Genomic DNA, 13,345 nt, shown 5'->3' on the forward strand with positions numbered 1-13,345 from the left:
TGATAGGCTGGAGTGCTGGGCTTAAAACAGCAGAATGAAATTTAATAGGGATAAATGCCAAGTTCTACATTTAGGACATAGAAACCAAATGCACAGTTACAAGATGGGGGATACTTGGCTCAGTAATACTACAAACGAGAAGGATCTTGCAATTGTTGTAGATCGCAAGCTGAATATGAGCCAACAGTGTGATATGGCTGCAAGAGAGGCAAATGCTATTTTGGAGTGCATTAATAGAAGTATAGCTTCCAAATCACGTGAGGTACTGGTTCCTCTCTATTCGGCCCTGGTTAGGCCTCATCTAGAGTATTGTGTCCAGTTCTGGGCTCCACAATTCAAGAAGGATGCAGACAAGCTGGAGCGTGTTCAGAGGAGGGCAACCAAGATGATCAGGGGTCTGGAAACAAAGCCCTATGAAGAGAGACTGAAAGAACTGGGCATGTTTAGCATGGAGAAGAGAAGATTGAGGGGAGACATGATAGAACTCTTCAAATACTTAAAAGGTTGTCACACAGAGGAGGGCCAGGATCTCTTCTCGATCCTCCCAGAGTGCAGGACACGGAATAACGGGCTCAAGTTAAAGGAATCCAGATTCCAGCTGGACATCAGGAAAAACTTCCTGACTGTTAGAGCAGTATGACAATGGAATCAGTTGCCTGGTGAGGTTGTGGCCTCTCCCACACTAGAGGCCTTCAAGAGGCAGCTGGACAACCATCTGTCAGGGATGCTTTAGGGTGGATTCCTGCATTGAGCAGGGGGATGGACTTGATGGCCTTGTAGGCCCCTTCCAACTCTGCTATTCTATGATTCTATGATTCTATATGCATATATTGTAATAGATATATTTTGTAATAGATATAATAGTATCATTAATTTCCTATGAGGGGTGGGATAATTATGTCTGTTTGTATTTTCATTTCTATTTCTGTTTATTATTTCTGTATGTTATAAAAAATAAAAAATAATTATATATAAATTTGAAATAAGCGAAGCCTTTGAGATACACTTAAAAAGAACTTGCCTGTAAATTTAGCTAATTGCTCTGAACGTTGTTTTATTTTAGTGCGTTGAACATAGTAATACACTTAATGGGGATACTTTTGTGTTCAATACAACTGAACTTTAAAATTAAGAATTAAAGCTCCATCAATCCAGTGTTATAGTCTGCTGTCATGGTGAATTGCATGCAAAGGACTCAGGTGATGCTGAACATGACCTGCTATGATTGCGGTCCCCCCCCCCCCAGCAATGTATTTTAGTGTGTGAAATCTGGTTCTTTCGGCAATGCGAAAGCACACTGCTCAGACTTCAACATGTATTTTCATCCATCATTTTCAATCTGATGTTCTGTGGGCATGTTTTCAAGGGGCGGTATTGCTGACAAAAGAGAGGGGTGTGCCTTTTATCCAGTGGGTTGTGTAGCTTCTCTCCCTTCCCCTTTCCCTCTCACCTTTTCAATAAAAGGGAGTTTTAGTTGATTAATCAATTAATCTATGGATTAAATTTGCATGTGGGTTATAAGCAGTCCCTCTGGAGAAAGAAGAGATTCCATTGAACTCTTTGTTTTTACTCCTGACTAGGCATTTTCACGTTAAAAGAAATATGGAACATGCACTCTCGCCAGTAGCACCCTCATTTTTAAAGATAAAGAGCTCCAAATTGGCACAGTGATAAGTCTTAAGGAGGGCTTTCATACCAAATTTGAATCAGATTTGGTCATCCCTTGATTTTTTTTAATGATTTTTTAAATTTCCCCCCTTAAATTTCCCCCCTCTGTTTTGCACTAGTGCGAAGGATTGTAGGTCGATCTTCCATTGCTTTGATCATGCAAAGCTGTGTATATCCTCAAGTTCATGAACTACAGATTTGCTGGTTCCCTTATTCACAGATACGCAGGGGAGGAGAGATGTAAAGATGCATGAACCCTAAAAGCACACAGGTGTACGTGATCAGGGCTTCACATGCTATGGAAATGAAGGGGGATAATAACGAGGGCAAAAGTGTAGGTGTGATGGAGCTTTTAGAGTATGTCCAGATTCTTTTTGCCTGAGACCAGTAGTTATATCATTTTTCATACTTGAAATCTATGTAAAGGGAAATTATGAGATGTGTGCTGATTTATTCAGTTGATTTATTCAAAAATATTGGAAGGGAAAGGAAGATACTACCAATGTGCTTTTTATTCATTAGTGTATGCAATGTAGCAACCTCTGATAGTCATGATATTTGTACATTAGAGAAACATCCTTATTCTGTTATTTGTTTCTGTTTTGAAAGGGAGATAATGGCCTAAATCCAATTGCTACTCCTAACTGGAGTAGACACAGTGAATCAATGGGAACTTGGTAAGTCCACACATTATTATTATTATTATTATTATTATTATTATTATTATTATTATTATCCCACCTTTTGCCCAATACTGGGCCTCACTTATCTAAATTACATTGCTTCAATGTGTCTGCTCTGATGGGGACTAGCAATTGGACAGGTGATCTGACCTGAGAGCTCCAAAAGCGTTGACTTCCATTCAGAACTGCTGAGATTGCCCACTTCTTTTTTGTGGTTCCCTCCCACATTGCCAATGTGGAGTGTGTTTTCTCATTGATGCAAACGCAGTAGACAAAAGAAAGGAGACAGATGTCTGTGGAGACACTGAAAGGGATTTTACAGGTGAAATAAAATTATAAGCAAATATCTTGTAAGGACTTCCATCGTTTCTTGCTTAACACCCAACCCATTTTAAGAAAAATAAGATCCACTGAAAAATATTCCTGGGGACATTGGGAGGAAGAGTTTTAAATTTTGTACAGCAACTAAAAATAAATGTTAATTTCTGATACATTGAATGTCTCACTTCTTCTTTCTTTCAGTGATTTTAACATTAACATATTGTGTAGAATAGGTTTGTCTTAATTGTGAGGTGTAGAATTAGACATATGATCCAGGCCATGCCCCCTTTTGGGCCGGTCATGTCAAGATGATCTGCCTTGGGGGCTGGGCATGTTGGGGTGGGCACACCTCATTGAGGGCGGCCATATTGTCATCCTTTTTGGTTTCCAAAATATGGTCAGCCTACCTAAGCTTTCTGGTGAATTCAACCTGGGCCTTGCCCCCAAGGCCTGAACATTTACTCTGCTCCCCCACATTCCATTCTATCCCTTTTCCCTCCACCCTCAAGTAATGCTGCCATCAGCCTCTGGAGATGGTGGCAATGGTGGGGCTCAGTGTGATGCCAAACTCTTCTCTTCCCCTTTTTGGCCTACATTAGGCTGACCATATTTTGGAAACCAAAAAGGAGGACAATATAGTTGCCCTTAAAGAGGCACGCCCTCTCCAACATGCCCAGCCCCCAAAGGGGTGGGCCCATCCAGCCCCCAAGGGGGCATTGCCTGGGTCACATGTCTGATTCTACTGCTCACTATTAAGACAAACCTGTTCTACAAAATATGTTAATGTTAAAATCACTGAAATAAAGAACAAGTGAGACATTCAATGTATCTGAAATTGACATGTATTTTTAGTTGCTATACAAATTTCTTTATTATTATTATTATTTATTTATATAGCACCATCAATATACATGGTGTTGTACAGAGTAAAACAGTAAATAGCAAGGCCCTGCCGCATAGGCTTACAATCTAATAAAATCATAGTAAAACAATAAGGAGGGGAAGAAAATGCCAACAGGCACAGGGTAGGGTAAGCAGGCACAGGGTAGGGTTCTTTTTGCTGTACTCATACAAGATCAATAGAAAAGAAAGTCTATTATTTTCCATTTTTCTAAAGAAAACAGGTCCTGGATATGTGATAAAGAAAAATTAGAAAGGGAGGCAAAGGGTGCAATCCTTTAGCCAGAAAAAAAGTCCTACAACTCCCAGCATTCCCAGCATAGGATTGTGACCTAACCAGAAGCAAGCCTCCCTGAGTATAAAAGGACTTATTCCCAGGTAAGGGTGGAGAAAGAATTATTGGGTAACTGTAGCAATCTTTTCTCAGGCTTATTCAGAGTGATTTAATATTATGCAAGAAAGAGTTTTAAAACACTGTAACACTTGAGATGTAATATAAACTAAATTTCACAAGTCAATTTCTATTAAATGACTTGCTCCAGGCATAACCCGCTACCTGTGGGATCGCCTTCTCCTGCGCAATCTGCCCCACATACTCTGGTCCTCTGGGAGGAATTTCCTTCAGCCAGCCAAAACTAAGCTGACAGGTGTTAACCACAGGACCTTTTCCTCTGCTGCTCCCAGACTGTGGAATGGCCTGCCGGAGGAGATTCGTCAACTTAACAGTCTTTTAGCATTTAAGAAAGCTATAAAGACTGATCTCTTCCAGCAGGCCTCTCCAGTGGAATTTTAGGTTGCTTTTTTTAAAAAATAATGTTTTTATTAAAGATGTTCATATATTCAGCATATCACAAACATTATAATATAGTATAATATATCTCCCTCCCCTAAATGAGTAATAGTAATAATAATAATAATAATAATAATAATAATAATAATAACAGCAACAACGATGGAGTGAAGCTTATTGCCCTTGTTAAATTTTTTAATTCTTGATATTATTATAAATTTACTATAAATTTATTCTATATCGGAAATTTCATACCATTTATAGTCCATATATCCCTAGCTGTGTTCGACATATATGTGTCAACATTTCAGAGTCAGTTGTGCGTGAAATGAATTTCCGCCATATAGCACTAAATAGTGGCTAATCTTTGCCTTGTAGTACTCGTAACTTATGTGTTATTTTTTTCCCACAAACTGCAGCACACCAGATGTTCTTATACCATGCCTCTTTGTCAAGATGATCCAAATTTTTCCACTGTTGTACTATTGTTTGTCTTGCAGCTGCTATTAAGAAAGTTACTAATTGTTTGGCTACAATAGGTTCATTTTTATTAAAGTACAAGGATAATTAAAATAATTCTGTGATAAAATGAATATATTCCTTTGTTATCTGTAAAAATTCCTGATGCACCATATGCCAAAACTGTTTAGTATGCTTTTAGGATGTTTTCAGGATGTTTTAACAGTGTATACTATGTTTTTAATCAGTATTTTATGTATTTTGTACTTATTGTTGTTTCCCGCCTCGATCCAGATGGATAGGCGGGTAAGAAATAATTATTATTATTATTATTATTATTATTATTATTATTATTATTCTCATTATTATTATTATTATTATTATTATTATTACAGATTTGTATGTGCATACTATTTGGAGAAATGGTGATAAGCACCCACAGTATGGCCTTAGTGGTGAGTTTCTACCAAACCCTGTTACTATACTGCTATCAAAACATTTGACTACAAGTTACAAGATTACAGAGTTTACATTTTATTTATTTATTTATTTATTTATTTATTTATTCATTCATTCATTCCATTTATATCCTGCCATTTTTCCTGCAAGGAACCCAAGGCAGTGTACATAATCCTCCTTCTCTCCATTTAATCCTCAAAACAACAACCCTGTGAGGTAGGCTGGGCTGAGAGTCTGTGACTGGCCCAAAGTCACCCAGTGAGCTTTCATGGCTGAGTGGGGACTGGAACCCAGATCTCTCGCCTGACACTCTAGCCCCACTATACCACAATCCACAACTCAGATTTAATATACTAGCAATATTCTATGGATACTCAATGTGAACATCGTTCTAAATTAAAACATAATGTTTTGGAGGCACCACTGGTGCAACATTTTAATGATCATTCTCACAAATACGATGACTGTGTTTATAATTTGTAATTCTGTGTTTCTACAATTGTATATCATTATTCTAATGTGTACTATGACTGTTTATGGTTGTTTATTATGTTATATAAACTTTTGTTTGATATAAATGTTGACCCCCTTTTTTAGTATTTTTTAGTATATTGTATATTACTATAGTAGTTGTGTGCCTTTGGCACTCGTTGGCTATTACTCAATGTGAAGTTCAGGTTAATTCTGATTAACTTTGTAGTTATGACTAGACAGTGAAGCATAATCCTACTCAGAAGTAAGCTCAATTGAGTTTACTGCATTGAGTTTACTTCCAGGTAACTGAGCATAGGATCGCAGCCTAAATAATTTAAAGGGCTCACAAAGATAGCGAAGTGTACAGCATCTTTAAAAACAAACAAACCTTAGTACCCTAGTTTCACACAATATATTGACTTTATATTGGCTTCTAGTAACCCTGAAGCAAGTTCAAAAATGCAAATTATGTGGCAACAGTTAGCAGTCATATAGCATCTTCAGGCTACACTTTATAGCATTTCCCTCATTTCTTTTAATGTACAAGACTCCCTAAAAAGTTACTATACAAGAAACTTTAAAAGATGGCCTTTCTGTCCAACAGATAGCTGCTTTTTAACATTTTCTCATGCTTCCTTCAATATCTCAAAAAATCACTTACAGTGAAGTTTCAATAATATACAGATATAAATAACCAGTAAAAGGGCAGAATGCTTTGCTCTTAATGAGGTTCCCATGAGGTTCAACTGCTGTGTGTTTCGTTCCTTTGGATAAGGGTGACCATATGGAAAGGAGGACAGGGCTCCTGTAACTTCAACAGTTGTATAGAAAATGGAATTTCAGCAGTCATTTGTATGCATGCAGGACCTGGTGAAATTTCCTCTTCGTCATAACAGTCAAAGCGGCACGAGCCCTGCCCTCTTATGTAATATAATCCTTTTACTAACTTGTTTGAAAATGGATTTAATCTCCGCTTTGTATTAAGTAAACAATGTAACTGTTGCAAAATAGCAATAATAGCACAATTGAATGTTTTGGATTTATTTGCCTGTAATGCAGTACAAATAGCCTAAGGCAGAGGCGGCATTGCATTGCATTGCATCAAATAGGAAAGATAAGAAATTTGTCTTGTCTTACAGGAATGGATAGAATGGAATTTTTGGGTTTCAGACAAAAACAGTAGGAATGGTACAATTCCCACTAAGGTAATCTACAGTTGAGCAGGGAAGCTAGATTTCCTGATATAACCATATATAGAGCTTTTATGGAATAACATAAACAACAACAGAACAGGTTGCTTCCTGAAAATTCATATTTATTTATTTATTTATTTAATTATTTATTTATAAATACACTTGTCCAATAACTGGAACTTTCTGGAAGGCATACAATAAATTAGAAATCGAACATAAAAACATTAAAACAAAGAATAAGAGCAGTGCAGAATTTAAAACCAGCAGCAAATAGTAAAGCCATTACAATACATAAACCCAAATTAAAAACAACAGCAGAATAAAGTATCAAATCATTTTTTAACAAAGTTCTTAAAAGGCCTGGGAGAATAAAATGGTCTTCACTTCTCTGGAGAGGGGATTCCACAAACTGGATGTCATCACTGAAAAATTCTAAATTTTCTCTGGAAAGATCTACACTACTGCTTTAAAACATTTTATAACAGTAGCAACAACTGTTGAGGCCCAGGACACACTTCATATACAGTTTTCACATGTCACGTCCTGCTTGTGGAGACAACAGAAGAAGGGGGCAATGGAGGTAAGAGAGAGGCAAGAGTAAATAGAGAGGAATATCTGTGTAGCCTTTTGCCCTTCCTAGTTTGCCATACCAGGAAATGCCTGAACTAGCTCTTAAGCGCTGTGCTTTCAGTTTTTTGTTCTGTGTTGCCTGCAGCAGTCTGTGTGTGACATGCTCTCAGTAAGCATTAATTATTGAAGTTATATTTAGTTGTGCATATTCTGTGTGACCTTATATCTTCATCATCTGCTTCAACGTGCACATGCAGTCAATTATTTAGTGGACTTACCAACCATTTACTTGTGAAGACTCTCAGGTGGGTAGCAATAAAAATGAATACAAGAGAACAGTAAAACACTGGCACATGAAACAGCCATCAAAAAACCCTTTCTCTATCCACTGATTAGACATTTTGTGATGGTGCCCACAGCAGTATCTCAAATTCCCAAATGTGCCCATGGGTCCAAAAAGGTTGGGGACCCCTGATGTAAAACATAAAGTGACATGGCATCTGAGAAGCATCCTGCTTTCTGAGAACATCTTTCTGTCTCAGGTTCAGCCTTCCATTCATAAAGCCGAAGAGATTAACAAAACAAGATATCTATGCAGGAGAAGGGGAAACCAAGCTATTCACAGTTTGCTGTTAGGATTCTCCTATTCTCTGGATGGTTAAGCTCATCTTAACCTATCAAATCCATTTGCTGTGTGGTGGGTTTGTTGTAGATTCCATCCCAAAGTCCTTCCTGTTCTTATAAGTGCAAATAAGCCTCCTGCCAGTGTTCCCCTGACACCTTCAGAGACCTACAAAGAGGAAAAGAGGTCTCATTAATCAGAAATATTTCACAATGCTTCTCTCTTCCTCCCAATCACCATACTGTTGTCCAATACCTGACTGGTCCTCCCCCCGTGATGCTCCTCTAACTGCTCCCCCCCCACACACACAAGTTAATAGGCACTTACCGCAGTATATCTGCAAAGGCCGTGAGCATGGGTTTGCAGATGTACTTAACCCCATGCTTGGCACAGAGGGATTTCACCAGCGGAGCCACCTTCCAGTAATTGTGGCGAGGCATCGTCGGGAAAAGGCTGTGGAAAGGGAAATAGGATGTTCAGTGAGGATCAGAGAGCTGTCAGCGAGTCAAAAGCATCCCATCTCTGTTGAAGGTCCCAAGCCCTTTAATACCCGATAGGAGTGTGGCCTGTCATTTCCATGAAGGACTTTTCCAAACTATATAATTTTTCAGTATCACCTTCTCTCTCCAAATATCTCATACTTACTGGTGCTCAATTTGGAAGTTCAGGTGCCCAGAGAACCAGTCATTGAACATGGATTGATCCACATTACATGTAGCTGCGAGCTAAGTGAAAAAAAGAAATGTGTTGAACTACAGTTACTCTGTTACTACTGTATTTCCTCATTGGTGTTCTTAAACTTTGTTGTAAACTATTCCTCCTTGCTTGTTTGTGTTGTGGGTTTTCTTACCTTAGAGACACTTCATGAAACATTCCTTGAATGGCTTCTGAAATAGCACTCAATTTTTGTGCCATGTGAGTACGTTAAAATCAAATTATAAGCATGAGTGGAGGAGAACCATCCTCCTTTTGGTATAGTGGCAAGCTGAAGAGGCAAGCTGCCTTTCATTGGAAAGTAAGTTGTCTCCTCAGCATGTGGTGGAAACTTCAAAGAAACTCCTAACTCATTTCCATTTTCCTCTATTATCCTCATTGTGAACTCGCTTTCCTCCTTGATAGTGCACTAAGAACTACTGCTTAGAAAGTTTCATAAGAAACTGCCAATCCCCATACCTTCCTGCAGTAATGTGTGTGTGTATCCAGATGTTATACAGTATAAGAACTAAGATGACCCCTGGTGTATCAGACCAAAAACCTGCCTACTTCAGCCTTTCATTCCCACAGTGGCCAAGCAGAGATGCCTATGGGAGGTCCACAAGCAGAACATGAGCACAATAGCAACTCCTGCTGTTTTCCCCCAGGAACAGATAAAGAAAGATGGAAATATAGCCATCATAACTGGTAGACATTGGTAACCTCATCCTCCCTAAATTTATCTAATCTTATTTCCAAGTTGTACAAGTTGGTGGCCTGTCACTACATTTTGAGGTAGGGGCTTCCAAAGTTTCACTATGCACCGTGTGAACAAGTATAACTATTCAGACAACATGATGAGCTGAACAAGGTAACCTTTCCTCCTCACTCTGCTTGTGTCAGTTCAGAGTATCTCTGAAAATATCTCTTATTACTGTCACTCTGATTATATTATTGTCCCTTTCTGCAGAGGTCACATCTCTGTTGGTAATTTTCCCAGGGATTAGAAGTGATCTTTCCATGTGTCTGGCCTATACAATCCACATGGTACTGATCTTTCAGTTGGTGGCAGTTCCATGTTCATCTATCTATATACCAGTTGGAGTGATTATTGAGCACACATAGATTAGTCACCTAAGGACTAGGGTTCAATGACTTGAACTGTTATGATAAGTGCTTGAAATCAGTGTGGAACCATTGGCTCAAAATAAACAGGCCAACTGTTGTGTGGGATTAAATACTGGGCATCTCTACTGGTTGCCAGTGAGGTGGTGTGCACATTTCAGTGTTCTGTTTCTTGGCCTTAAAGCCCTGAGTAGCCTGGACCTAGGATACCTCAGGCAGTGCTTTCTCCTATATGAGCCACCACCACCAATGCTACTTAGATAATCTCAGGAGTCCATGTCTGTTGAGGGCCTTCTCCAAGGGTGATAGCCATCATGAGCTAGGCTTGTGTCTATTACGATAAGGGCTTTTTCAGTTGTAGCACCTGTCCTCTGGAACTCCCTCCTTAAGGAGGATATGCAGGCCCCATCACTGTTATCCTTCAAGTCAGGATAACCATGAAGTAATATATAGTGGCTGCTTCAGTCAATAACTTCTGTCTGAAGCAGACAGTAGAAAAGGATGAAATTCATATGGAGAAGGTGGGACATATTTTTTTTACATCACTAGAGGAGTGATGGTATTATGGGATTTTATTGACCTTGTAGCATAGTGGCTAGGGGTCTGATAATGCAATGCTATTCACAGCGCTGTCTTCACAGCACCTGGTTGGTGCTACTCCACCGCCAAATCCCACGCTCTCTCTGGTGCACGGTGGCAGCAAGTTGTCCTAATGAGGGGAGGGTGTCCGGGCTTTCCAGCAGCTATTAGGCTCACTGGGCCTGCCCCTTTCCCTGGCTTCTGGCAACCAACAGGAGGTCATGTTCCACCCAGGAATGCCCCCAGAATGGCTCTGTGCAAAGACAGTGGCAAAAGAGTCAGGCTGACCTCCCTCTGGTTGGAAAAGTCAGGGTAAGTCCCGACTTTTCAGCCATACATCTTCGCCTCTTTGCCCTGACGCATTGCAGATTCAGAGCCACCCCGGGGCGAAAACAACATCAAGACAGCCCCCAAGTCTACTCAGAAATACACCTTATTGAGTTCAATGGAATTTCCTGATAATTGATTATAATATATATATTATATATTGTAATATATATATTATATATTGTAATATATATATTATATATTGTAATATATATATATATATATATATATATATATATTGTGAACCGCCCAGAGAGCTTCGGCTATTGGGCGGTATAGAAATGTAATAAATAAATAAAAATAAATAAATAAATATAGGACTGCAGCCTGAGTCATCACCCATAATGTCATTGATTCACATCACTTCTCTAGTGTGGTTAGAATGCCATCACACAGGAGAAAATCGTGTTTCCTTACTGTTGCTTCTCCACGCATGTGTTTGTTCCTCATTAATTCCTCTTTCTCAAGGGAGAGGAAAGAGGAAGTAAACAACGTGCACGTGGCCCATTCAGTGGGCCATTTGGATCCCGCTGCTTCTCCTGCACACAGCAGGAGATAGCGGCAACTTCTGTCTCAAAAATTAAGTCGGACTTACTAGAGTCTTTTTTGTCACACGAGAAGGATAGAAAGGGTGGGTGGCGATGGAAGACAGACGACATTGTGAGAGGGACCTACAAAAATCTGTGAGGGCCCAGGAATGAGCATGCAATAAAATGCTCATCTCATGGAGCTCTTAGTCAGTGGCATAATGAAAACTATTATTCTATACAATGTAATAATAATAATAATAATAATAATAATAATAATAATAGCCAATCTTACATGGCTCCTGAAGTAATATATGTGAAGCACTCCAAACTTTTTAAATTATTATAATTCTACTAATTATTATTAGTCTCACCCTTTTGGCTTAGCGCCAAATCAGGAGGGAGAGGGGTGGCAGGGACTCCTCTGTAGATATGGTCAAAGTCTATCTTATAGCCTCCCATTACTGTCTGCATCAGCACCAACATCCTGTTCTTTAGATTTAGGAATCTTTGCTACTTTCACACTCGCTATCTGTCCTCTCTCCTTTCTCCCATACACCCTCTTTGGCCACAATTGCTTCCTGTAAGACTGCTTGAGAAGGTATTTCTTTGGTCCCCTCTCTCTTTCCTTTGTTTATATCTTCTTCCATTTTGTACCTTGTAGTTGCTCTAGTGTCCCCAGCTGTCAAGACAACAAACTGATCAATAAAATGATGATATGATGATTTATTAATTTCTATACTGCCCCGTAGCTGAAGCTCCCCAAAACTCTTGCCTTCCCCTCCGCCCGCTCCCCTATGATTATGTCCAGACCACATGCCCTAAAGCATTTATGGATTTACTGGAGGAAAGAAAGTTAATGTCTCTAAGTAGAAGTGAACATTATCTCACCTGAGCAGAAACCCAGTCCAAATTCTGGTCATAATTGATGTTCATTGGAATGTGGTTCATCTGTGTGATCCAGAGAAACCAACAGCTTTCTAACAACCTGTGTAGACAAAACACAGACGCAAAATACACTAAACATTAACATTCAATTAGAGATGGTCAACTCTCTTCCCCCAAATGCCAACGCACCAGAAGATTGGAAAACAACACTGAACTACACTGCAGAGTAGACTTACACTACTGTAACCCAAGCAAAATGGGAATACCAACAACATTGGGCTACTTTGTAGTACTAGTGTAACCCATACTTTCTCAACCACAGCCCTCCCTCCTGCAGTATAATAATAATGATGAACTTTATGTGCACACATTGTCAGGATTTTCTTTTTTTAGATTTTATAAACTCAGAAAAAATATCAACAAGACCCAAGAGTTAGAAAGTTCATGAAAAGTTTTTACTATTACATTTTTTGTTTGTTTGATAGACACACAACTGCGCACACAGCTACACCAAACTCCTGAATTTCTAAATTGGTTTTATGAGGCTTCAGTTACCTCCTAATAGGAAAGACCTCCCAAAAAGGCTTAACAAACCCAGATCGTAGGGGTGTGCAAAGTGGGTCTTCTCTGCCACAGAATTCGATCTGGAGCTCCATAGAGCTTTCTCTGCCTTGATTTCTGGGGCAGTTCCCTTTCTGCCCCTCGTTGAATTACCCATTGAAGAACAGTTCAGTATTCAGGTAACTGGTATTAACAGAAATGCTTACAGCTCCCTCATTTTTAAAGATAAAGAGATAAAACTTGGCACAGTGATATTTCTTAAGGAGGGCTTTAGCCCTGCCAAGTTTGAACCAGATTGGTTCGAGCCTTGATTTTATAGGAAGTTTTTTTTAAAAAAATTCCCCACTCCAGCCTTCTCCAACCTTGTGCCATACAGATATATTGGATGGAGCCCCCAGCCCCAGCCCTGCACCAGAAGCCGACCCAATGAAATAAAGAGCCTGTCTGTGCCTGACTCAGGTGTAGAAGCTTTCTCACCATGCTAGCCAGCCCACCCAGCAGCACTT

The 13,345-nt window shown here is 39.3% G+C and overlaps 1 protein-coding gene across 1 annotated transcript in view; it reads right to left on the reverse strand.

The window, feature by feature from the left end:
- Nucleotides 1-8,190: 8,190 nt before the first annotated feature.
- The window catches only part of LOC134392586 (acyl-CoA (8-3)-desaturase-like), a 191,149-nt gene continuing 185,994 nt past the window's right edge, over nucleotides 8,191-13,345 (reverse strand). The window contains exons 10-13 of the mRNA XM_063117026.1: nucleotides 12,282-12,378; nucleotides 8,785-8,864; nucleotides 8,467-8,592; nucleotides 8,191-8,307 (exon numbers count right to left, since the gene is read on the reverse strand). Coding sequence (XP_062973096.1) covers nucleotides 8,256-8,307; nucleotides 8,467-8,592; nucleotides 8,785-8,864; nucleotides 12,282-12,378 — 355 coding nt within the window. The 3' untranslated portion in view covers nucleotides 8,191-8,255. The remainder of the gene's footprint in view (nucleotides 8,308-8,466; nucleotides 8,593-8,784; nucleotides 8,865-12,281; nucleotides 12,379-13,345) is intronic.

This window comes from Elgaria multicarinata, chromosome 2, assembly GCF_023053635.1.
Source record: "Elgaria multicarinata webbii isolate HBS135686 ecotype San Diego chromosome 2, rElgMul1.1.pri, whole genome shotgun sequence".
NCBI classification, from domain to species: Eukaryota; Metazoa; Chordata; class Lepidosauria; order Squamata; family Anguidae; genus Elgaria; species Elgaria multicarinata.